The sequence below is a fragment of the Stegodyphus dumicola genome, chromosome 4 (genome assembly GCF_044657685.1).
Source record: "Stegodyphus dumicola isolate Sdum_Otavi_A_Nest chromosome 4, ASM4465768v1".
Lineage (NCBI taxonomy): Eukaryota > Metazoa > Arthropoda > Arachnida > Araneae > Eresidae > Stegodyphus > Stegodyphus dumicola.
In genome coordinates, this window is record NC_140771.1 from 15,559,010 (window position 1) to 15,586,945 (window position 27,936).

Here is a 27,936-nt window from a genome sequence, read left to right on the forward strand (position 1 = left end):
ACCATTATTCTGTAACAAGCAGTCCAATACAATTCAGAAACATTAAAAAAAAAAAAAAAAAAGAGTACAATAATTTTTGACAGCATTAGCTGTTGCCACATCATTAAGTTCAGAACAAATGTCCAAATGGTCACCGCACATGTTGTCAGTATCACATAATATGGCAAGATGGAGAGTCTGCTAAACCAGATGTGTGTAGGTGGTCATGTCAAATTTTTAATCTAAATTTAGGCACGCCTTCAAGTCTAGGTAGGTCGCAAGGAATGGGATTCTCCATTAGCGAACCTCAAATCTTCCCCTTCATGGAGTACCCATTCTTCTCTTAAAGATGAGCTCCACATCTGTGCAATGATTGTCTTCCCTTTGTGATCCCTTAACAGAGGGATTAGATTGAAGAAGGGCAGATCTAGCCAGCCTTGGCCAGAGTGTTAGCAAACTTATTACCCATGATTCCAGAATAACTTGGGATCCACTGCTGAGTAACATCATAAGACCATTATTTATTAAAGAATTCATCACAAGCTGACGGTTTAGAATAGACCCATTGTTTAAAAGTATGGCTGAAGAAATTGCTTTAATAGTGACCTGTGAATCAATAAATATCACAATGCTAATCATTACTTTTAATCATTTAAATCAGGGCCAGTTAGCAGCCACTTCAGCATGATAGTTGGTACAATTTTTGCACAACAGCTCCGCTAAGCTAAAGTTCCAAGAGTAAACCCCTGCTTCAGCTGCGGTTACAACTTGGTTTATAATTTTAAAAAGGAATTTATGTGGAATGAGTGCACATGCACAGTTGTGTGGGTCTTCAGATGTTAAATGCTGAGCTCTAATGAATGGCAACCAAAAATTTAATTTAAAATAATTATAAAATGAAATATATATAAAAAAATATAGACCGTTTTTTTTAATTTATCATAAAATGCTATTTATAAAAAATAACCAGTTTTAAAATTTCTCTGCATTATTCTTTACATATAAAGATATTGATTTCACCAATTTGGTAACTTAGCTTACACATTTCTTTTCAGAATGTGATCTTAAAGTAATCTTAGTTACTGAAACTAAATATGTGCTTTGCTATCTAATGTACATCATTATTTGTAAATATCCTTGAGCTGCTATTTTGTATGGGAATATTTTCTGTATCATTTAATAAACATGCATGTTCTATATAGCCTTTTCTGTTGTAGTGGTGTTAATTTTGCATGCTAAAGAACATCATTTATGTTATCAATTGTATGGTAGATTAGAGTCAGGTAATAATGTATGTGGAAATATATTTTCATCTCAAGCCAGTGATCATGATTTTGTTTTATGAAATTTTTAATTTGTTCTGCTTTCTTTCTTCTTCTAATGGGAAATTATATGAAAATTATAATTTTAATGCCTAATTGTTTTGATATGAAAGTTAAAATCTGTACTGTAAAATTATGCGTATGATGTATCATTACAGTCAAATGTTTTATACTTCAGTCTGTGATTTAAGTGTTAAGATATCTACAAAATGTCAGAGATTTTTACCTTGGTGTTAGATGAATTAGCTGTGCATAAGGGGAAAAGTCTTAAATATTTTGTAAATTTTGGATGAATAAACAAATCTTGCATAATTCTGTGTGTAGGCCAAGAGATAAGAATGTGCTTAAGAAATTCATTCAAAATTGAATGCCCACGTATAAATCAAATTTAAAAGTGTTTTATAAATCCAACTCTGTGTATACATTAGTTACCAGTACCAAAGAAAAAAAACTATTATTAAAATTCAAATCTTCCATACAAAACTGAAAGTTAACCAGAATTTTAATTATAATAGACTGTGTAATCTACACTGTACCAAAATAGCAGAAAAATCCAATTAAGTTTTGTAGCTAATGGAGCCACAAGAAAGCTCTCAACATTACCTTTGCTAAAATACTAAAAGAAATTTATGTATATATTGCCAGTAAAGTCCACAATAATCAAAACTATTTTTGGATCATTAAAAAAAAAAAAAAAAAAAAAAGGTTAAAAAAATTAAAAGATTATTTTCAAAATCAATTTGATTTCAAAAACTCTCTGTACAACTTTACCATTGGAAACAATAGTCAGATATGTTGAGTCACCTTAGAAGAAACTTCATCTGGTTAAAGAAATCGTTTTCGAGATTACCTTTCTCAAATGCACACTTCTTTGTGGCTATATTTAAAATGACAATTAAATTTTCAAACAAATTAATGGTATACCTGTAGTTATTGATTACTAACTAAGATAAAGATTGCAGAATTTGCAATCTTTATCTATTTGTAAAAGAACTTACCATTGTGCAAAATTGAAAGAAAAATTCCAGTTTACAGTACCAAGTTACAGCATTTGCAGTCTTTATCTATTTGTAAAAGAACTTACCATTATGCAAAATTGAAAGAAAAATTCCATTTTAGATACATTGGTGATATTATCACTATTAATAATAAGGGTATCATTGAAAAAGTGTTTATCACAAATGATTTTAAACTTAAAACCAGTGACTATTTACTACAAGTAGATTATTATAGGAAAAATTTCGTTTGACAAAAGAGTATTTTTAAATTTTAGAACTAAAAAACTTATGGAAATCAAACATCTTCCAAAAAATATTAATTAAATTCACCAAATTAAAAACAATTGCATTGAAGTTTGTGATATTCAAAATGAAATTAAACTACTTACACTACAACACTTAAATATCTAATGACTTTATTTACAAACAAAAACTTATCATTGAGTGAACTAGGAACAAATGAAGAGGTTAACTTTGACAGAAGGTGAATTGTTTTCCTTCTTTTTACATTTTGCCGCTTCAACGTTTTTAGACAATTTAAAATTAAAAATCTAGTAATTAAAACCTATAAAAATCTTTCTATAACCTTTCCATAGTTTTACAGTTCTACTTCAAAGCCTTTGAATTTTCACATTTAATTTGATTCTTTTAACACATTTTTAAACAGTTTTTTTCAATTCACCCACAAAATTGCATCCACCATTTTAATTTGTCATTCCATGTAAATTAGTCAACGCATACTAAAAATTAAATGTAGCTTTTGTATATTAGCAACAATTGTTACAATGCTAAGTCATTTTCAAAATGACTGAACTTTGTTTAGCATGTGAAATAGCATTCTTTTTACACATTTTTATTGTCTTATTACTGTCTTAGACTTATCGGTTAGGTAGCTGCCTAATTGATATCATTTATTTTTATTGATTAGTTTAAAAAATAAAAAATAAAAAATTATTTTTGTGTTCCCATTAAAGTAATGTTAAAAGTGATTAATTTTTGGTAAGCAAAGAATATAACAAATGTTGGGGATAACTGGTATTTCAATATTTTGGGGAAAATTTTTATTTAAAAGTGCTTTTTTTTAACTGAAATTTCTTTGCTTATCACTGCAATTAATAATATGTGACTGTAATTACGGCTATAATATTTGATTACAAAAGATTTATGAAATCTGGTCTTTCTCTTTAAGAAAGGGCACACCAGCAACAGTAAAATCATTGAATACCGGTCATTTGACCTGGGTTTAATTCCATGCAAAAGGCCAGTTGCATGGATATTTTTGTGATTTTTCCCATGAGTAACATAGATAAGAGTCAATTTCTCTTAGAAAGCCCTCCTCTTTAAAGGCATCCCTTCCCTTTGTCAGATAGTTCTACCCAGTTGTGCAATCACTTTCACAAATAAAATGCTTTTTTTTCCCCATTTCATCTAAGTAGAGAAAGATGCCTAGACAAAAAGGAACTGAATATTTTAGTAGTTCTTACTTAAAAGTTATCAATTTTGTCAGCAATATTATGGAAAAAAACTAATAATATTATCTAGAAAATTAGTGTAATGATATTAATGAAGAAAGTAATGACATTCATAAAGACTTGTTTTTACCAGAGAGAGCCCAAAATTTCTGGAAAATTGAGTCAAATACCAATTGCAGACCAGTACTGCAGATGTTTGCTGTTTCATCAACTGATTAATGATTGAATCGTTGTCATTGCAATGTAAGACTTCAGTTATATCATCTTTATTTAGCATTTCTTCTCATATTCCCTTAACCACAAAATTTCACTTTTGGCTTGCGATATCTAGAATCCTTCAGAATGAAAGCTTTCATTATCATCATGAAATTTGGTAGCTGGCTACAAATTATGCAAAGCTTTTTTAAAAATATTTATTGTCACACCCTCTCATGGTCTTGCTATGTCCCACACATTAGACTTTTTATTAAAATATTTCTAAAATTCTGGGATGTTCTTACTGCTGCATTGGTTATTTAAAAGCTACTTAGTATATATGCATTTCAGTGCATGAAAAATTCCGATATCCGTTGGCTGATTGACAGTGTACCATTCTGGAGAAAGAGTAAAGAAGAAATGTTGTCATTTACTATAACTGTAGTTTTGATAATATAAATAATAGCAGCTGGACAAAATAATAACTTGCTTCAAATAAGAAAGTTAAAAAGAAGAATGCAATTTGCTATGTTAACTGAACTTAAGTTTCTCAGAATTTGATTCTTTCCTTGCTGTTATGCTGAGAAAACCAGTTTAAGCATTATCCCACTCCAGTTGTGTCTTGGGGCTTAACAGGGGAAAATGCTACCCTTTAATCATTCAAGGGCCAAAAGTGTGGTCATAGTTAAATATCAATATATCAATCATTGTTTGTCATTGATCACACTGTGATTCAGGTATTTGAAAGTGACATTCAAGAGTCTCAATTCCTTGAGAGAAAAAATCGAGAGAAAAACTTGTTGCACCTTCTTGAGTATTATATTCTCCATTTTTAAAACTTAGTTAGGGAAAAAAATATTTGCTGGTCATACAGATTAGATAATTCAGAATTGGGGACTTTTTACTGCATATAATACCTCAAATCATTTTGCCTTTGCAGTATGAACATAACAATTCATGAAAGAAATTTAACTCTAGTCCTCTCCAAATAAATGCATCTGTTGTCAGAAAGTGTTGATGAAAAAAATCTAGTTAATAATCTAAATGCAATTCTAAATTTATAAAATAGCTAGTGTTTAATAAAATTAAAGATTTTGATATTTTTTAAAACAACTTATTTTGTATAAGGTTTCCACATCAGGAACTAGTCTGTTTTTTATATGTACTCTAATTTCTTCTTATACCTCACACATTTTAGGAACATATCTATATACTTTGTAAAAACAGAGTTCGGTGTGCTATTATTATTTGTAAGAATGTTTTATGTAGTTAATCACATAAAAATTTGCTATGTGCCAAATAATGCAACAGATTAACTGATACGATTATATTTCTGATGAGGTACTTTTTTAAGTATCATTGCAAAGTTTGCTTTAAAGCTTAAAATATAAAATCACCTGCCATGTAGTTTTTTAAGTAATAATTACTGTTCAATAAACATAAAAAATTTGTGTAGCTCATATGTAAGATTTTAAAGTGTTACCTTTAATTTTTCTGCTTTTTAATTAGTTAATGGTTTTTTTATCATAACTTCCATGTGGTATTATTATTATTAAACAATATTCGTGAAAGTGTTTTCTATCACTGTACCTGACTTACAGGTATGTTTTTATTTTCAATGAAATTATGATATTTTCTTTAACATATTTTGTTATTTTTCGTAGTTATACTAGTAATTTGTTCTATTGTGTTAAATTAATACTTTTAAAATATGGAATTTTGGTTATTGTTTTTTATATATATTCTTTCTTCACCAGATATAAAACTAGTCCTTTTCTCTGATGATTGGCACGTCAATGCATTAAATGCTCTGCGCTGAGTTGTCTTCGATGGGAATTCAGTGTCCAAGAACAGACTCGTTAATTGTTTGAAAGAGCGCGGTGCTATTGTTATTGTTTTCCCTGTATAATGTGTACTTTTAAAACGGTTTAAGGTACTTAACCTTTATCATGGCTAAAGTACTCTAAAATTTATAATTTTCAAATTAAATTTTCAATATAAAATATTTTTCAGATGGAAGTTTTTGTGAAATGAGTTCATTGTATCTATAAATAGTTTTTGATAATTTATTGGAAAAAAAAAAGTATATTTGAAAAAAAGAATAGTTTGAGGAAATTGAGTTAAATATTTTTCATTGTTTTGAATCTATGTGTACCTTTTTGTGTGGATTCACTTATAATTGTGTTTGAAACTAATCTTATATGTTTAGCTGTTTTTGGCAAGATATGAGTTTATTTAATTTCAGATGCAATGAAAATCTTCTTAAGACAAACACCCACAGTTGCAGAAGATTTTATATCCTCTGTGGACATTAGGTCACTTTAGAGGACGTGATTGTTAGTCATAATTCAGTATCATTATTTTTGTTCTCAAAAGCTTTGGTCACTCTCAAAGGTGATTGTCTTAGAAAAGTAATCACACTGAGAGATTTCTATGTACTTATTTTGAATTATAATATTTTACATTATATTTTCATGATTAATTAGGATTATATATATGAGATCTGCACAATAAGTGTAGCAATAGAACAAGATAAATTCTAAAAAAATATCTCAATATCATAATTAGTTAATATCATGATTAATGTGTAAGTTTCAAATTTCTTTTTCACAATCTTTAAGTATCTGGATCATATGGTTTTATGAGATATGAAATTCTCTAATCAGAGTTTTATCTGTAGCTCATTGAACTTTGGAATTCTTAGTGCCATGCACATACTCATCACATAAATGTTCTGTATTATATGTATAAAAAAGGTCTCAAGAGCAATACGAATATGTTGCTGTTTGGCTATGGTTTATTGTTGAATTTCAGTGGTGTGCTAATTGTACAACCATAGTTTATAGTTAATCTGAATAATTTGCTTTCATTATTTTTGTAGATTATTTGATTATGTTCTGTTGGCTTTTATAAAAATTTAATTTTATAGTCATCATTATCATGAGCTGATATTTTCAGCACATTCCATATTTAGTTCATGAACTGTCAAATTTCTTAGTAATTAAATGTAATGAAGTCTGCTGCAATGCATTACTGTGTACTTTAATATTTCAATTGTTTTGTTAAATTTTCACTTTGGGTTGAAAGTTGAATAAAAGTTATGAAATGAAATAGGCTTGTTTAATTAATCAACTCCATACATTATGGAGAATATTCGCTATAAAATATTAGTGGTAGATTTACATTGTATAGTCATCCAGGAAAAAGGGTATAAAATGAAAGTTCTAACATTTAGAATTAAAATATATGGAAAAAAAAAAGGGCCCACCAGCGGCCGAGCGGTAAAGTCGCTGAACACTGGTAGTTCGGTCCGAGGTACGAATCCCGCGAACGGGCTGGCTGCATGGGTGTTTTCGTGGTTTTCCCCATGTGTAACGTGTATACGAGCCAGTTTCCCTTAGAAAGTCCTCCACGAAGGCATCCCTCCCCTTAGGCAGATAGCCCTAGTGAGCTTTGCCATAATTAAATACACCATCATACATTCATTGTAAAGTAAGTCTGCTTGCTTTTATATATTGCGAATAATTATGAGACAGTTTGGATTGATATGTCATGCATGAAATTTACTGTTGTGAATAATTAATTTTTTTATTAAAATAATGAAGAAATTTCATGTGGATTTATACTTTGTTGAGTCATATCAATATATACTTTGCAGCAATTCAGAAAGCAGTTGCCCATACAATGTCAAAAATACCACTCCTGACTGTTCTGATTCTTACAAGTTTTCAGCAATTTTAGAAGCTGTTGCTGGTTCTTCTACACATAAAATTATACTATCATAGTCTTTTCTTATTAATATTTTCTTAAAGAGGTGGTGGGGAAAAGCTTTTATTATAATTATTTTTATTTCAGACTTTAAACCGATTAACTCAGGCCCATGTCTGCATTGCATAATTTTTTTGGCAACACTTTCACATAAAAAATTTTTGTTTGTCTCATTTTAATTTTTATGCCATTTTACATTTTATGAAGCAGAAGCAATACATTATTTCTAGACATGCTATTTTTCCAAAATTTTTCTAGAGTTCCTCTTCTTATTCTTTGAAACTCTACATAATTAAAATGATATCAGCAACAGCCAGGTAAAGTATTAGAATAAGGAATGGAAATTGGGAGAAGTCACTTTTCTTATTTAGTGGAATTCATATTGGACAGCTGACATATAAGCTATCGATAATAATAATCTGATGGCATTTTTAATAGAATTTTCTAAACTATACCAATCAGAAATTTAAAAAAAAACCTGTTTCAACAATCTGCTGACATCTAAAATATGTTTCACTGCCATTAAGGTTCCAATAAATAAGAGTGTATCAGTGGATACCAGTTTAATACATAAGTACTGAGACTTCATAAAATTAATATTGAAAAGCTGTATTACTTATTTTTATACTTTTTAATTATATGTTTATTAGAAATTTTATTTACCTGTCAACAATATGCATGTCAATTTGTCACTCAAATGTAATTTTGTGATGATATTCCCCTTTAATATATTTTGAAGCTTTTAACAACTGATTCTAATCTTTCATGGATATCTCAAAATCTGGCTCACATGCATTCTTGATGACTTAGTTATTAATTTAAGTTCTTTACTCATCTACAGAAATGTGTGTTATCTGAAGTGAACTGTGCATATTTTAAGTTTAAATTTATTTTTACTTCAGACCTGTCAATTAAAAGGAAAGAACTTTTTAATATAAGACCATGGAATAAATATGGATATATAGCAGTTAAATAAAATATGATATTTTAGCTTGCAAAATATAAAAGTTTATTATTATTATTATTATTATCAATTTTAGTTTGGAATGTATTTGTCTCATTTATGAGAAAATTAAATTTTATATTGCTTTCCTTAAAGTGCATAAGTGATATCTGGGATAGAATTTTATAACTTAGATTCTGAGATTTCTTTTAATTGTAATTTGGAAGGGGGCATGTACACTGATAAAGTTCTGAAAATAGTATTTAGATATCTGATTGCAAATAGAAGGAATTCCTGACATTTATTTTTTGGAAGGGGCATGTATACTGATAAAGTTTTGAAAATAGTATTTAAATATCTGATTGCAAATAGAAGGAATTCCTGACATTTATTTTTAGTATTACGTATTTTTGATTCTAAGTGATGTCATCATCCGATAAATAGCAGTTAGTTATAGTATTCCTTCCTGTAGCATAGGGTTCACTTTAAGACACAATAACACTGTGAAAATTTTGAAAATTAACGCTGATTTTTGTTGTTTGACTTCTGAATTACGGTTCACTTTGTTCACACATGGTTCTTCAACTGACTCCTTTTATTTATTTTTTGTTTAGTAATAAACTTTAATAAGAAATAAACTCTTGATTAGACAACAACATAGGTTACAAACATTTGGGCTCTAAATCTAGCTCTGTGTCGGAAAGGAATAACAGTCCTTGCGTTAAAAAAATGGGGACAATCCTCCAAACCAAAATCTGACCATCCCCTCCGACATCCATGGGAAAAAGTCCCCTTGCCATGACTATCCTTTTCATTCTTTTTCTTTACTTTTTAGTCCAAAGGGGCAATTTGCCCTGAAGGACTATTATTAATTTCATTTTGGCATTTTGCATTGAAATTTTAAAAGGCTGTATCACTTTTCAAATCGTTGCTACCATATATTATCGTCCTGTCTTATATTTAAAGAAATTAAATAATGAAGAATCTGCATAAATCTATGCATGTTTTTCGCATTGTGATAAAGCAACGGTACCTAGAGCCATAAAAATTTGAATAACGTAATCTTCCATAGAATATGGGCATATGGAATTTGGAATTTGTTTATTATCGATTTCAGGTTTTGTAACACTTCAACAAATTTTTTATTAAAAAAAAACTCAACGATTTCAAAGCGAGCAATGGCAACACTGTGCGAGGGGGGGAAAGGAGTTTTATCTCCATTGTGTGAGACTCTATCAGAAATTCTAAACATATGCTCATTTTAAAATTAATTTGCGATATTGCTGTTGAAGTGTATTTTATAGTTTGAGTACATAGAACATGATATTTAATAAAGAAAGGTAACACACCAAACGTTAAAAAAACGCCCTTTGGACGTAATATAAAACCTGAAACCTTTCAGATTTTTTATATTTTTTTATTGCTTCTGTCCAACAAACCAATGGGCGATCACCAGTGATTGCTCCGTCGGACTAATTATTTCTCTCACCAGACCTTTTTCCTTTCCCTCATCAGGTTATGGGCATTACAATTATTAAAATTGGTTAGTTTTTATGTAGTGTTATTTATAATAATAAATAATTGTGTGCATATTTTGTTTTGGTAACATTCTATATATGTCAGATATCTTGTTATAGTCATAATGTTTATTATATATATATGCATTTATAGTGTATGTACACTGCACAAAAAGGGGGAACAGTTCTGCGTCTCCCATTCTACTGGGCCAAATGATGAAATTCAAATTGCATTTTTCATGTCTCAAAAGCGCGACTTAGAATATATATTAAATTTATATATAGCACTATTCTAACATAAGTGTTTTGACACAAAATCGGACTTTTTCTGAAATAACATACTACTTTTTTTACATATTTTGATTCTACGACTCAAATTATGACTAAATATTAAATTTTGTAAAATTTGGTGCAAAATACAGTACAAAGGCTTTAATCTGGACTCGTTGGGACTTCGGCGATTCCAGATTAGGGGTTTTTCCGGATTATAGATCATCAATTTAAATCTGGTTAGATGGCATGCAGAAATTATAAAATTAAAAATATAAAACCGTAATTTATGAAATAAAGAGCAATTATGATCTAAAGGGTATCAAAATTTACAAAAAAAGCTTAATATTTATTTGTTTACTTTATTAAACATTTCTTTCAATGTAAGTTGTTTAAGTTACTTCATTTTATGTGCTAATACTTTCTCTTTAATTCTATAAATAGACATAATTTCTTGTTCAGTTACAGATTTCCGCTGTTCAAGTCCTATAATTGCTGTGCCAAGAATGGCGACTAACTTGTCAATCGAAATTTTTTTGTTTTCACGAACCTCTCTGTCACTTTCTTCATGCCTTTATCCATTTTTGCAGCAATTCCACTTTTTGTTTGACGGACATCGAAACATGCTTACGCTTTGTAGATCCTTTGGCAGCTCTAGAATCGGAAACTCTTTTTGACATAATCAAAAGTTCAAGCTTACTTTTTATAAAATTGCTCTAACAGTCTGCAAAAAATAATAAGCCGGATACAATTCGAAGATAAAGGAACAACGCAAACTGCAGCATTAACTGAAATAGATAATTTTAGCCTAGCTTATACCGTCCGTTGTACATTAAACGCGCATGCATAAACGCATATGCGCATACGCAGAAAGTTTGTAGCTTTGATGTCCAGATTATAGATCACTTAGATATGGACGTCCGAATTAAAGACTTTGTACTGTATAGGATGATAAAATTGTGTAAAGCAATGCACACAATGATAAAACTGTTTAATGCAATGTATGCAAGTCATCCTAAATTAAAATGTCGGATATATCTCTCTCTCTTATTTCATGAACCTTATAAGAGATAGATTAACCAGTGGGCAAGCCTCACCGACATGTCGGCAAGAAAGAGTAGGGATGATCTGGTTTACTTTAACACTGAAACCTATGGGGTTTGTATCACATAACTCTTTTTAATTATTAAATGTGATACATTGTATAGTGATGCGATTATGAAAGTCACAGTTTCTTCCAAATAGAATTTAATATATCTTATTAAAACACTTTTTACTGCATTTCACGCTTTTTTTTTTCTTTTCTTTTCTTTTTTTTTTTTTTTTTTCACGTGCAATTCTTGTACAAACATATTTACTTTGGTAAACCGGTAAAAACTCGCACAAAATTTATGGACTTAATTTCGCGTAAAAGTAAAATTGAATAAGATTGATAGTACGCGATGCTTTGAAATAAATAAGTAAAATTAAACATGATCTGATAATTTTTTTAATTTAATGAACATTTTCAGGCAGTGATTTTCTAAACTATAATAACATTACAAAACAATCATATTTATTTGATTATATGATCATTAAATTATTAACATTAAAGTGGATTAGTTATTTTAATAATTCATAAAATTCGGAGCATAAAATTTTCTGAGCGTAATGAAGGAAAAAAAGATAAAATAAAATCTAAAAGCACTCTTTTTTTAAAGTTTTGTGTGCTACCTATATTTATTGAATATCATGTTGTTCGCCCGTAAACCACATACATTTGAAAACAGCAAATCTTTAGAATTTCCACACTGGAGATAAAACTGTTATTTTCCGTACAGTACTCGCTCTGAACTCGTTGAGTTTGTTAATCAAAAATTCGTTAAAAGTTTTACAAAATGTGAAATAGATTAAAACAAATTCGGCCGTCCAGATGCCTATGTTCGGATGGAGGATTACATTATTCAAAATTTGATGGCTCTATATACTGTCGTTTTTGTCACAGGGCGATAATATTTGGTAACAACAATTTGCAAGGAGACACGGACATAGTAAAACAGCGCAAAATGCCGCTTCAAAACCAACAGCCTTTCTAGGCTACCACCCATTTGGGCTAATAAATTAACAGTAAATAAAAAAAAAACTTATGCAGAACTAAATATAAATTTAAAAAAATAATCACTATAAAGTACAAGCAAAATTAATTATTACGGTTAAATACAATTTTAATATTGGAAACAAATGTATAAAATTTTTAAGGAGTCAAAAGTCTTTATCACTATGATGTATTATGAAATAAAACTCCTTTATAGAAATTGTGCTATAATACTCATCTATAATTTTAAAAAAGCAGCACGATTTAGAATTTTAAATAAAACTTTCAAAAATTCGTTTTTAAATATTTTGGTACTTTTTACTTATTTACACAAATAAAAAGTATAAAAATTGCAAGGAAAAATTGCTTGTTTGAAATTTTCTATTAGTTCAGATGTAAAATATTATTTTCTAAAAGAAGTAGTTGCAAATTTCCGTACAGCATAGGAATAGCTAAAAAAAAATTCAGTCCTGAAAGCATGCAATAGCTTTATAATTATTTGGAACGTTAATCGTGCGTGATAAATATGCTAAATTTTTAAAAATCAATCTCAATTTCAAAAATAAAAATATGTAGAAATTCTAATTTGTGAAATGAGGCGCTAGAACCAGCTTTTTCTTGACAATTATACACACTGCAATAGGCAACCAATGTTAAATTTTTGCAGGTCGTCCCTACTCCTCCGGATGTGATCAGCGTGACAGCCGGCAACGCCTCAGACAAGGGAGAAAACCCGTTTGGGTTAGTCTATTTCTTATAAGGTCCACGTCTTATTTATAAATCTTTTCTGAATGGACATTGAAAGGCGTGTTAATTGTGCTTATTTTCTCTTTTAATACTATGTGCAGTTTTCAAACGCATCGTAGTCTGGGTCACAAAGTATTCTTTCGAAAGAAACGCAATTCAAATAAATAAAATTTATATTAATAAATATATTTAAAATGCGCAGTTCGAATGAATGAATAGAAAATTTTAAAAATATGCCAAATTTCAAAGCGCGCCAATAAATTCACATATATCTTCGGGAATTTTGAATAAAAAAAGTGTAATTTTTTGCAGGTATGCTTAGAAATACACCTACATTAAGATGATGGTAAAAATTTTATAGGTTATAATTCAAAATTTTTTCGGAAAATTTATAAAAATTGTTTAAAAATAAATCTAAAAAAAATGGGTGAATTTAATTTGGAATGAACCTAAATTTCGAAATGTGAAAGGAAGAATAAAAAATGAGATATTAATAAATAGTATATACCAAATTCAATTGACATTGAGGAGCTAAAATTTTGAGAGCTAATTTTTTAAAAACTACTAGTGCGATTTGTACAAAACTTGATACTGGCATAATTTGAGTCATAGAAGCGAAATATGGGAAAAAAAAAAGAAAAAAAAAAAAGTAGCATGTCATTTCAGAAAAAGTCCGATTTTGTGTCAAAATACCTATGTTAGAATGATGCTATATATAAATCTAATATGTATCCTAAGTCGGGCTTTCCAGACATGAAAAACGCAATTTGAATTTCGTCAATCGGCCCAGTAGAACGGGAGATATAGAACTGTCTTCTCCCCCCTTTTTTTCGCGCAGTCTACATACAGTTAGTCAATAAAGTCTGCGTACATCAAGAAAAGTAATATCAAATCCAAATTTTAAGGTGCGAAAAGAGTAGTTTCTTAAAGTTTTATTTTTTAAATATTTAGTTTCAATAAGGGACTGAAATTATTTAACTGTAATATTTTCATATTTAATCATTTATGCACACTAATTTTTAAAAGATAAGTGGCCAGAAATGAAAGCCTATAAAGTTTGCGTACAACGCGAAGGAGGCGGGGGATTTCATCTATTTTTTAAACTTCAAACTTGAGAATGCAAAGAAGGTTACACTTTCAAGGTCATTGACTTCCGAAGCAAATTTCACGTTGATTGGAAGTTGTTATTTCTATTTTCTTATTATTTCTATTCTAAAATGACAACCAATAAAGAAATTCCTTTAGTTACGAGACAACTAATTATCAAATTGACAGATGAAGGTAAAACTCTTCGTTATATTGATAAAACCATTTTCTAGTGTGCAAAGAGTTATTCAAAACTACCTTGACATTGGTAGTCTTGCTGTAAAACCAAGATGTGGGAGACCGAAGAAGCTAACGCAGAGAGAAGAAAGAAAAATTCTTTTACGAATTAAACAAAATCCTAAACTTTCTGCTGCAAGCATTGCAAAAGACATTTTTTTAACTAGCAACCAGGAAATTTCTCCTGAAACTGTACGAAAAGTGCTGCGAAAGGCCTATTATCATGGACTCAAACCTAGGTCTAAGCCATACATTTCCGAGACAAATAGAAAGAAAAGAATTGCTTTTGCCAAAACATATTTAAACTCTTCACAGGACTTCTGGAACAATGTAATTTGGTCAGATGAAAGTAAATTTACAATATTTAAAGTTAACGGCCATCCCATTGTATGGAGAAAACCAGGAACAGAACTGAATCTGAGAAATTTAAATCCAACTGCCAAACATGGAGCTGGCGGTGTGTGGTATGGGGGTGTATGTCGTCGAAAGGAGTTGGAAATTTTCACATTATTGATAAAGTCATGGATAAGTATGTTATCTGGATATTCTGAAGAAAAATCTACGAGACAGCGCCTGAAATTTAAATCTTTCTAATACCTTTATTTTCCAACAAGACAACGATCCGAAACATACAGCTAAATGTGTGAAGGAATATCTCCTCTATCACACTCCAAAACAGTTGCGTACTCCTCCACAGTCACCAGACCTCATTCCAATCGAATATTTGTGGGCGAACTTGAAGAAACGAATTCGAAAACACAATATTACGTCGTGAAATGAGCTAATTAATAAATTGCAGGAAGAATGGGCGAAATTTACGTCGGATGACACTGAAAAACTAGTTCAGTCAATGCTCAGACATCTGCAAGCTGTTTTGAAGAATAAAGGATATCCTACAAAGTATTGAAGTAATGTAAAAAACTTATATTTTGCTTTTTGAGTAAGTGTACGCTGACTTATTGGAGTGAATTTCTGAGTTTTTTTGACAAAATATATTTTTGAAAAAATGTAAAAAGTATTACACTGATATTATTTACTTTTTATTTAAGCTTACAATTTTAGCTAATAGAAGAAAAAAAATGCAATGATTAAAATACATTTTTCTATGCTTTAAGTGTTTTTTTTTTATTTAAAATTTAGTCTGTACGCAGACTTTTGTGGCTAACTGTATATGCATACTATCTATCTATATATTGCAACGTATTTTTGCTACGCTACCAACATAATTCCGCTAAGAAATGTAAATTACCACAGACGATGCAGGCGCTTAAAATTTTTTTTCCAGTTATTCTGTAAGTTTGAACTAATAAAGTTTGTTGTTCGTTCAAAAATGGCGGGAGTTCTTTAAAACTTCATTACAAACGTATACAAGAATAAATATCTAGTGGTAGTCGCTGGGATCGAAAGGTGAAACCAGTGTTTATTTAAAAGAAAAGAAAATACAGTACTTGTGAATATAAGTTTTAATGAATACTGTGCCATTTTGTATGAAAATATTGTATCTTATTATTGAATTAAACTAATAGAACGATATTCTATGTTTAAGCTTTTGGATTAAAGCGTCAAAATATTTAACGTTCTTTTAAAATTTGAGCTCTCATATTAAAGTGGCAAATTTTTTACGTTGATATTAGAATATTTCTATTATAAAATTTGAGCTCTTGTATTAGAGTCGCAAATCAAGAATTTTGTTGTGTGAATCAAGTGAGAGGCTTGAATGCTTTTTGGTACTTTTCCGTTTTGCCGGTGCAAACGATAAAGTCGCCAATAATGGTACAACTGATGCCAAACGGAATATCTTCGCTGGTAATCTTTTACGCCTCATTTTCAAAACAAGTCGCAGTCATTTCTTACCAGATTGATTTTTTCTTTCAATACTGGCGTACAATTACATAGAATATTTACAAAAATAATTAAATTTTATGCTCTAAGACCATTCGCGGTAATTAAGTCAGTTAGGATGCAATCACACCGCTCACCCGAAGGTAAAAATATAGAAAAGGCAAAATCAAGGGTTAAGTTCATCAATTCTAATGAGAATGCACTAGCAAGGTAAAGCACTGCCGTTTTACATAATTTCTGAGTAAGCTATTCATACGAATTGAAATAATTCTTACATTTAAACTTGTATTCCAAATTAAGATTTTACTTGAAATTAATGTAGCTAATTACTGAGAGAATTATTTTTTTGTAGTGCAGTTTACGTGAGATGAGATTATTTGGGGTCACGTGATACGGACCGGCGAATCAGGATGTTGAACCATGATAGCATAGTAAATTCTTAAATAAAATCTTTTTACAAATTTATTGGTTTTTACAAAATTTTAAACCATATAAAGATGTTTATGCCTTCAAAATAAAAAATTCTTAGAACTAACATTTTTTAACATTTTTTATGTGTATACTGTATGTTGTTGCCAACAAAGTCTGCTTGGCGAGATTTGCACCGACGAAACCGAAAAGTACCAATTCTTTTTTATTTACTTTTAGTATAAGTTATTAAGAGCACAGCTTTGCAGATTTTTGTTTATCGGAAAGCACATAAGTTTTATTGCATTAAATGTTTTAGGGGAAAAAGAATACGTTGTGTCATACTTGAATTTCTAATTAAAAAAAAAAAAAGGCTAGATTGAGCACGTTGATTTGAAATTTTGAGTATTGTCTACAAGCCTTTTAAAATTAATTTTGAAAACTCTGTCGAAGAGTTTTTCTATTTCTAAACATGTCATTTCTTGCCAAGGGTAGGAAACAGGATTTAATAGAAATAGCCGTGGAATTAGGCGGGGAAATGCCGCTGACTAGTAAGGTCCCAGAAATTAAAAAGATAATTACTGAAAGTCAGTTTTACCACGAGGAAGAAGTTAGTTAAATTTATTCTAAACCGAATAATTGCTGAACGCCTAGCTCGAGAACAACGCCTGGCGCAAGCAGCGAGAGAAGAACGCCTAGCTCAAGAAGCGAGAGAATTGGAAATAAAGCTGCTTGAATTGAAAATCAAGTAATACGAGCTAAAGAATCAACAGCGAATATAGTAGAATCAAGTGTGATAAGGTCGCATAAAGGAAGAAGAAACTGAAGATTAATATGGATAAGGATGTCTCGAGAGCATAAGATGAATATTATTATTATTTAACTTCCGAATACGTTTTCAATAGTTGTTAAGTTAAATTAATTGTTTTAAAAAATAATATTAGAATGTTGGCATTGTTTCAAACGCAGGCTCAAGAGCCACGCGTAAAATGTAGCGATATTTGAATTTTTTTGAAAGAAAAGGAAGATATAGGTTTTTCTCTTTTTGATTGTATGTAGCCTTTTATTTTGGGCGTTCAATAAAATTTTCATGCGGTGTTCCATCATTAGAGTTTTCATTGGAGTTCAACACCACATCGTTGAAGCATTAACACCACACCACAGCAGTAAATATTAAAATTGGTGGCAGCATTTAGGGATTGTTCCTGAGAGTAAATTTAGGAACGGACTTTTTCGCCTGTGAACTTGAGTTAACATTGTGCGTTGATTTCCGTGCGTCTCGTTGTGTGAGTGTTCCGGATCGTCAAATGGATGTTCCAGAAAAGGCAGTATTGTAAAGGACTTTATGTGAGTAGTCAAGACTTTCTTCTCTGCACAAGAACGATCTAATTTTGGGTGCAAGAACAGTTCGCGTGAAGCCTTTTCTGAAAGCGACAGTGTGTCAGAAGGGAACGCCGGAGGAAGCGTTATTTAGTGCCGCAAAATAATGAAATTTCCCGGAAGAGTTGGAGTATCCAATTTGGAGTTAGAGTTCCCGGAAGAGTTGGAGTGCTGGGAAAGTCATCGAAGGCGGCTTCAATTTGGTTTTTGTGATTTTGGAGAAGTCATGCCAGTTATTCGAGACTAGGTTTATTTTGGATATAGTTCTGTTTTTGGAGATCAAAAGTTTTCTGGTGGTTATTGAAAATTAAGCTTGTTGTTACTGTTGCTAACTGAAATTTAATTGCTTGTTCTATTGTTTTAATAACTGTTCAAATTGTATGAAGTATTTATTGTAACGGTATACTTTAGAAAAATTTAGTTTTTAAATCAGTCCAGAGTTAGAGCACAATATTTATATAGCTGATATAGAGCAGGAAAAGGTTGCCTCTTAATTAGCATTTTTGATATATGTTTTGTATGTAGGTATAGGTATTATAATTTAGTGTTGTAAGGCAAATAGTGTTCAGAACTGTTAGGGTATTATTCAGTTTTGGAGAAATAGACCTGTTGTTTTTGTGTTATTGTATTTTGGGGTAGGTTAGTTTTCTTTAATTTTCCATAATGGGTGAGTTTATGAGGAAATTTACTAAAGCTCTGCTATTGGAGTTAGCGGAGGAGTTTGAAACAAATGTGTCTCAGGCAAATAGAGTAAGAGAAATTAGGCAGGCTATTCTAAATGCCGAGGACTTTGAAGAAGAAGCGGCGAAAGAATACGCGGCAAAAATTTGGGCTGCGGTTGAGCAGAAAAAGCAGAAGAAATAGCCGAACAAGAGAGAGCAGAACGGGAAGGTGAACAACAAAGAGCAGAGCGGGAACAGGAGCGAGTTTTTGAATTGGAAAAGTTAAAACTGATGAATGTGGTTGTTTAATAAGGTGTTACCTAAGTGTTACCAATAGCCTAGCTTCCACGGTTTCGACAGTTGAACAATCTAGAGAAAAAAAGGTTAATTTGAAAGATCTAGTACCGCATTTTAAACCAAGTAATATAGATATTTCATTATTCTTTATGCTATTTGAGAAACAAGCTCAAAAAGAGAACGTTAAGGAGATCAATTGGGTCTCGCAATTAATTCCTTTATTACCTCACGATGTAGCCCAGTTAATAGTGAAAGAACCAGCGGATAAAGGGGATAATTATCAGAACGTTAAGAAATTACTCATGCATAGATTCAAGCTTAGTTCTTGGGCACTAAAAACAAAATTTGAAGAACATTCTAGAAAAAACGGAATGTTATGGGTAGATTTAGTGTATGAATTGAGAGTGTATTTAGAGCAGCGTTTCCCAACCTTTTTTGGCCAAGGCACGCTTGTCGCGGGGAAAAAAATCACGAGGCACACCACCATTAGAAAATGTTAAAAAATTAACTCTGTGCCTATATTGACTATAATAAAGTAATTCTCTTGAATAGGAATCAAATAAGCACAAAGAAAGTATTTTATAATTACTTTATTATGAAATATTAAGTAAACAGAATAGTGAAAAATTATAAAATACTTTCAGTGCGAAACCTGGGCCTGTTTGGCTGAACACAAAGCTGATATTCTGGCTGGAATCGAAGAAAGACACACACGTAGCTCTTCGTCAACAGTTCTCAGTCTCTCTCTGTATTTGGTTTTCATAGCAATCATGCTTGAAAAGCTAATCTCACACAGATATGTAGTGGAAAAAGGGAGCAATGTCAAAATAGCTTTGTTTGCCAGAAGGGGGAACTCCTTGGCAGTATCCAACCAAAAACTGTCCAAAGGTAGATCAGCAAATCTTAGCTTGCAACCACGATTTTGTCTCAGTTCAATTAGTTCCTCCTGCTCCTGTAAAGTCATTTCCTTTCCAACAACTGATGCTGAGCTATAAGGGTCCCTAACCCAGTCAAGGCATTCAGTGGAGACTGAAGAGAAATAAAATGACAACTTCTCCTCAAGAGTTTTTAAATGCTTAACTATTATCTCACACAGTGCAGCAGTGTGAACACCTTGCCATTGCATGGTGAGTGTGAACATTTCAAGATTGCCACTTTCCACGTGTTGATGCCAGAGTTGCACCTTTGGACGGAATCCATTTATTTTATCTGTACTTGTAAGCAGGTTTTCATTTCGGCCTTGCATTCGGGTGTTCAATTCATTCAGATGATGAAATATATCTGCCAGGTATGCCAGCCTTGCACACCACTCATCACTTGCAAGCTGCTTTGCGTAATCTGACCCCTCATTTGTCAGAAACACTTTAAGTTCCTCCCGAAGCTCATACACACGAACCAAGACCTTGCCACGGGACAACCACCGAACCTCCGTATGAAACAGCAAGGTTTTATGCTTTGCTCCCATCTCCTCACACAAAGCTGCAAATATGCGACTTTTCATGGGTCGTGACTTTGCAATGTTTACCATACGCACAACATCATCCAACACATGAACTAAGGCTGATGGTAAAGTCTTGGCTACGAGGGCCTCGTGGTGTAAAAAACAATGCGTAATAATAACATCTGGATTTCTCTCCTTCACTCTGCTTACAAAGCCTTTGGTGCGCCCGACCATGGCTGCAGCTCCATCGGTGCAGACACTTGTGCAGTTTTCCCACTTAAGTCCTCCTTGTTCAAGGTATTCTGATGTGACCCGAAAAATTTCTTCTCCTGTTGTTTTTTCTGGCAATACCTTGCAAAAAAAGAAGTTTTCTCTAATTGCATCACCATCAACAAAACGCACATTAGCTAAGAGTTGAGCATATCCACTGATATCAGTAGACTCGTCAAGTTGCAATGCAAATTTCTCACTGATACGGATCTTTTCCAAAACCACACTTTCGATGTCTGCAGACATGTCATTAATACGTCTGGAAATTGTGTTGTTTGAGAGAGGGACTTTGGCTATTTCCTTTTCTGCTTCAGGTCCGAGCATCTCCTCTACAATAGCTTTGCAGGCAGGAAGTATTAATGTCTCTGCCACAGTGTGCGACTTTTTTGTCTTGGCTATAAGTTCAGCAACTTGATAGCTAGCTTTAAGAGCTCTTTCATTTACCTTTGTTGTTTTTCTCATAAAAGTTGCCTGTTTCTCCATGTTGTCACGCAGGCGAACAAAATAGTCCACATTCTTGTTTTGAAGCAAAGGGTGTTTCGTTTGGAGATGGCGTTTAAGTTTGCTTGGGACCATAGCACTGTTAGCTAGCTTTTCACCACACACCACGCACAGTGGAGTTGGTTTGTGTTCATCTCCAGTGAAAGTAAATCCAACTGAAATATAGCTTTCGCTATATTGCCTTGCGCCAGATAATTTAACCATCTTTGCTTTCTTTTGACCCCCACTCATACTCGGGCTCTCATCTGGCTCCAGATTTTGTTCAGAGTCCAGTTCTTTCCTTTTCAAAAACTTCTCCATCACTGCAATATCAGTGTCTCTCTCCTCACAGCAGCCGTTGTCTCTCTGACACTGTGTGAGGCGTCTGCCTGCGTCTCATGGGGGTGGGGACACGGCGGACACTTGTCAAGATTGGCAGGGGGAGGAGTTATAGCACTGCACAGCGCCGTGACCACCTATGACACTGGCGGGGGGAGTGACGGGAGGAGTTATAGAGGGCGAACAGCACCGTGACACCCAGACCCGGCGGCACACCACGGTGCTTCAGACGGCACACTGGTGTGCCGCGGAACAGCGGTTGGGAACCGCTGATTTAGAGAATTTGTTGGATTCAGTGGAAGTTCAAGATTTTGAAAGTCTTAAAGAACTTATGCTCACCGAGCAAATCAAGCTGCGAGTCCCTCTAGAAATAAGAGAGCACTACTTAGACAATTGAGAAGAATTTAAAATAGCTCCTATTTTAGCAGAGAAATGCGACAGGTATGAGTCTTTGCGAAGAGATACGAGGAAGTTAGAACAGAGAGCGGAGTTAAATAAACCCTTTGAGAAAGATAGAGAGCGGCATGTAAATTCCGATGGTAGTTATAATCAGAAAAGTAGTGGTCATCAAAGAATTAAATCAGTGGAGCATAAAAAAGTGGTGGCTTCTAAAAAAATTAAAAAAAGCAAGTTTTCAATGAAGCAGGTTTCGAGAAACAGCGGAAAATAAAGTGGTACCAATGTGGAAAGGACGGACATATCCGATCTAACTGTCCATCGCTGGAAAAGAATAAGGCTAATCTGGTGAATAATCTTAGTCACGCCGATAATTTCTACAAAAATAAGAGCAAGGAGAAAAAATGCTCTTGTTTTAATTTATTTGGTCACGTAGCCGCAGAATGTATAAAAAATAAGACAAATATAAAAGACCTTGCCAGAGTGAATCATATATTTGTAAAGAAACAGTTGAATGATATGCATAAAACTGTATCGATAGATAATGTAGAAGTAAAAGCTCTGATTGATACAGGAAGTGATATAAATATAGTATCGGAAAATATTTATAAAGTAATTGGTTCACCTAGTATTAATTCTTCCGATTTGATTCTAGTAGGCTTTGTTAGTAATAAAATAAAGCCTATTGGTTATTTTAAAGGTTTTATACGAATTGACGATTGTGAAATTAAACCAAATATTTATGTTGTGCCTCAAGGAACAATGAAAAAAAATGCTGTTATTGGAAATAAATTGCTTTCACAAATGGAAATTATTATAAACAAGAACGGCATATCTATGAAAGTAAAAGAAGATAAACATCGAATTTAATGTATATAAGTGTAGATCAAGAAAATGAGTTAGCTAATTATTTGGATATTAATAAAGTGCGTAGGTCTGAATTGAAAGTTATATTCGCAATAAAACTGATAACCCTATAGAAGAAACAGATGTTGTTGAAGATGAATTAAAGGAAGAGGAGTCTCAGGAAGAAAAATGTAATGTTAAACGTAGAAAAGGAAAACTGCAAAACGTAGAGGAAGGGAAGAATTCCATTCCTAAAGGAAGAAGAAAAAATCCACCTAAGAAAGTTCAGGAAATCAAAGAAAGTAATGAAAAAATTCATGATTCCAAAATACCCACTTCAGGGCCAAAGAGTTCTAGGAAAAGAAAGAATTCAGAATTTGAGAAACTAGTTGAAGATAATTTTGGTGAAACAGGAATATCAACAGTAAGAAAGATTAAACAGCAAGTGAAATTTCTAGCTAAACTGGATCCTGGTATGTCTGAAAAACTTAAAGGAACACAAGCCAAAAGAAAATCTACTAATACCGAAATGCATGTCATTTTAAAAGATGACCAACATATTTCTTTGAGACCCAGACGTTTACCAATTATAGGTAAAGAACAACTAAAGCAGGAAAAAACTATTTTACAAATGGATTTGGATGTTCCTGAACAACAAGTTAGATCTTTGGAAAGAAAAGTTTCCGTATCAGAATAGACTGTAGAAATGTTACAGAAACAACTATCAGAAGCAAAGAATGAAGTAAAAGCTGCAAAATTTCAGATGAGAACCGAAGATAAAATCCCGTCTGAAAAAGAAAAAGTGATTTGGACAAAAGAGTGCGACAAGGCTTGCAATAAACTGAAGACCAAACTAGTAAAACGTCCGGTTTTATTTGCACCAGATTATTCTAAAGAATTTATTGTGCAGACAGATGCCAGCTTGTACAAGTATTGTATTGTCTCAGATTCAGGATGAGGAGGAAGACCCTATACTTTATCTTAGCAAAAGGTTTACTAAAGCGGAGCGAAATTATAGTACCATTGAAAGAGAACTAGCGGCCATTATTTATGGACTGAAGAAACTAAATCATTACTTAGACGGACAAAAATTCAAGATTTAGAAGGATTTCGGATTAGATCCGTTGACTTTTTTAAACAAAATGATGGGAACAAATTCTCGTTTGACTCGCTGGGCATTGTGTCTCCAGCAGTACAACTTTGAAATTGTTCGTAGGCCAGGCAAATTACACGGTAATGCAGATGGCTTGAGTCGTGCCCTAGTCTAGTGACTGAATATCACTAGTGGATACAATGTAAGGGAAAATTGGTGAAAATGATTTTGGTAGCGTTTTGGAATTATACTTGTGTAAATTCAAAATTGTTTGAATTGTGTGTTTCATTTTCAAAAAATTGTTAGAATTAATTTTTTTATCTGAAGTATTAGCATTTTGTAAAATTTGAGGAATGTACTTTGTATGAGGCAGACATTAGGAATAGTTTAAATCTTTTTGTATTTTTTGCTTTTATGTTATCTAGAATTAAGTGCAGGGTAATGTAACTGGCTTCTCTATTATCACTTAAATGATTACCACTTGTGTTTTGAAAGCAGTGAAAAGTATTTAGAATTTTTCCTTTCATAGTCTAGGAAAATGCTGTTATGAGGAGAGGAGTTGTGATGAGGTCGCATAAAGGAAGAAGAAACTGAAGATTAATATGGACAAAAGGATGTCTCGAGAGCATAAGATGAATATTATTATTATTTAACTTCCGAATACGTTTTCAATAGTTGTTAAGTTAAATTAATTGTTTTAAAAAATAATATTAAAATGTTGGCATTGTTTCAAACGCAGGCTCGAGAGCCACACGTAAAATGTAGAGATATTTAATTTTTTTGAAAGGAAAGGAAGATATACGTTTTTCTCTTGTTGATTCTATGTAGCCTTTTATTTTGGGCGTTCAATAAAATTTTCATGCGGTGTTCCATCATTAGAGTTTTCATTGGAGTTCAACACCACACCACATAAGCAACAAAATCCAGTTGTCACAAATTACTCCAAAGTTCAACGAAAAAGGGATGAAATGGGACTATATTTGATAAATTTTGAGAGAAAAGCTGAAATATCTCTTTTGGGTATTTTACCCACCGAAATCTCCAATATGTTAGCCAGAGAACCATCTGAAGATGCGACTAAGTACGAATATGTGAAAAATCTAGTCTTCAGAAGATATAAACTTAACTGTGAAAAGCTGAAATAATGTTTTTATCGACATCAAAAAACTCCTGAAAAATCTTGGAGAAATTATGCTCATGAACTTTATAGTTATTTTCTAGAGTGGATTGCGGATTTAGAAATTAAGACATTTGAAAATCTGAAAGATTTAATAGTTACCGAGCAAATTAAATATAGGGTTTCCATGAAAGTAAAGGATCATTTTCTCGACCAATGGATGAAATTAAAAACTCCATATGAGCTAGCAGAAAAATTATACTAGTATGAGAGTATTAAAGAGAGCTTTAAGAGGGAAAATCCTAGAAAACAAGGTTTGAAACTTCAAAAAAAGTCATCAAAACGTGAACAAAATTTAAAGTGGTTATCATAATAGACATAATTCTAAAGATATCTCGAAAGATTTTAATCCTAAACCTATAATTAGGACAGAATATACTAATAAAATTCATGGAAAGGAATTTGAGAAACGGAGACAACCTCGTTGTTATGAATGCGGATCCTACTCACATCTTCGACCTCAATGTGATAAACTCAAGAAAAATTTAGAAACTGTAGCATCCAATGAAACTGTACCCTCAAATGAATTTTCCAAAAATAGTTTTAAGGATATTATGGCTCCATAGGATATACCAGCCTAGGTAAATTAAATGGCTATAAAATGCCCATAACTTACAGATACCGGTGCAAGTTTGGATTTAATTTGCTAAAAGTATGTACAAACTTTCATGTATATGGGTGAGACCGTGTGGATACGAACACCTCTGGAAGAACATCCAGTATGCTTACCTTTGGCTGAGGTAGAGCTTAAATGTGATCTTGGTCATATAATAACAAAGGCTGCAGTCTTAAGAGATTCATTAAATCAAGGAAGGTACCTTCTAGGTAACAAAACCGCTGCATTATTTGAAGAAGCAAAACTAGATGAAAAAGTTCAAATTCATATGATAAACGCCATAAAAATTCGTGCTCAACAGCGACGACTAAAAGAAACGGAAAATCTGGTCACAACAAATGAGTTAAATTCTGAAACTGAACTTAACGACAAAGACACATTGACTGAAAATGAAAGTTTGCCTCCTGTGAAATATGAACGTTCAGAATTAGATCTGATAAATACCTCTCCAGAAATATTTATACAAGAACAGAAGGAGAGCGTCGAATTGAAGCCGATTTATGAAGAAGTTAAAATAAAATCTTCTGAGAGTACAAAGTATATGTTGAAAGGCCAAATGCTCTTTTTCAAACAAGAAAATCGTGATGGAACACAAAGACTATTGATAGTTGTTCCTGAAAAATATCGGAAACAGTTGATGACCATTTGTCATGAAGAAACGGCAATTCATCTTGGTGCAACAAAGACAAAAGATGCATTTTTCAAAAATTTTTATTGACCAAAATGTTACAAAGATGTCGAGAATTTTGTTAAAACTTGTGACAAATGTCAAAGAATTGGAAAGCCGCAAGATTAAAAAAAGCACCTTTGAAAATTGTCCCTGTTATCACAGAAATATTTTCAAAAATAAATTGTTGACGTTTGTGGGCCTCTGCCCGTGACACCTTTAGGAAATAAGTATCTAACTGCAATCTGCACGTCTTCAAAATATCCGGACGCAGTTCCTGTCACAAATCTTTGTTCAACCACGATTGTTGATGTTTTCCTTCAAATTTTTAGTCGAATGGGATTTCCAAAGGAGGTCCAAAACGACCAAGCTACATCTTTCACGAGTGCGCTGACATCGAATTCCCTAAAAAAAAAAAAAAAAATTGGGAATTAAAAGTTGTGCGAAGTTCTATTTACCACCCACAAAGCAATCCTGTAGAGAGGATGCATAGAACTTTAAAAAGAATTCTTAGATTCCTATGTCTAGAATCTGGCCCGGACTGGGATAAAATCTTACCTCAGGCTTTATTTGCTCTTCGAACGACTATTCACGACAGTACCGGTTTCTCGCCCTAAGAATTAGTTCATGGCAGAAATTTAAGAACTTCAATTATGCTATTATACGAAAAATTATCTGGTAAAGAAGAGGAAGAAATACAGTAGTGGACTATATTTTTGAATTAATGAATCGAATGAGGAAATGTCAAGAAGTCGCTGTCCAGCATATGGAAGGATCCAAAGAAAACCAAAACCTCTGGTATGATCGCAAAGCCGTAGAACGTAAATTTCAAGGAGACTTAGTTCTAGTTGTAGCTTCATCGATGCCAAACAAATTATCAGTTAAATGGATAAGTCCTGAAAAAATAGTTCAACAATTATCAGAGACAAATTATGTAGTCGAGGTTCCCAAGAAAAATAAAACTCGGGTGTACCACATTAATATGCTGAAATCGTATTTTGAACGACTAGAAAATATAAACTTGCTATGTTTAAAAGACGAGTTAAACGGCTATGAAGATGAAATACCGAGTTTAAATTATAGCGCAAATACTGAAATGTCTGAAGTTTTGCAAGGCATTCAGTTGAATTCACTATTATCTGAAGACCAACGAAAAGATTTAAAGCGTTGATATACAAGTATTCCTGTATTGTCTCTAATGAACCAGGATGTACTGATCTTACCGAATATGATATAGAATTAGAAGCAGAAAGACCAATATGCGCAAAACCTTATCGGATGTCTGCCAGACAAACCCAGATTTTAAAAACGGAAGTAGAAAAGGTGATGAAACAGGTGAATCGGATTTTACCTCTCAACTCATACTGGTTGGAGTTCCTGGAAAGGGGGGCAAGACCATGCATTGATTACCGTC

General features: G+C 32.3%; 2 protein-coding genes across 5 annotated transcripts in view; one reads left to right on the forward strand and one right to left on the reverse strand.

Annotated features, from left to right (window-relative positions):
• The window catches only part of LOC118181580 (phosphatidylinositol-binding clathrin assembly protein-like), an 81,499-nt gene extending 74,422 nt beyond the window's left edge, over positions 1 to 7,077 (forward strand). For all 4 annotated transcript variants that reach the window (XM_035350733.2, XM_035350736.2, XM_085814592.1 and 1 more), the window contains one exon: positions 5,724 to 7,077. The gene's annotated coding sequence lies outside the window, so the exon portion shown is untranslated. The remainder of the gene's footprint in view (positions 1 to 5,723) is intronic.
• On the reverse strand, positions 301 to 21,709 carry LOC146997480 (zinc finger BED domain-containing protein 5-like). The gene is made up of 3 exons (XM_085814290.1): positions 20,290 to 21,709; positions 20,039 to 20,226; positions 301 to 585 (listed from the first exon to the last, which is right to left on the reverse strand). The coding sequence occupies exons 1-3, from the start codon at positions 21,707 to 21,709 to the stop codon at positions 301 to 303; spliced, it is 1,893 nt and encodes a 630-aa protein (XP_085670416.1).
• Positions 21,710 to 27,936: the final 6,227 nt, after the last annotated feature.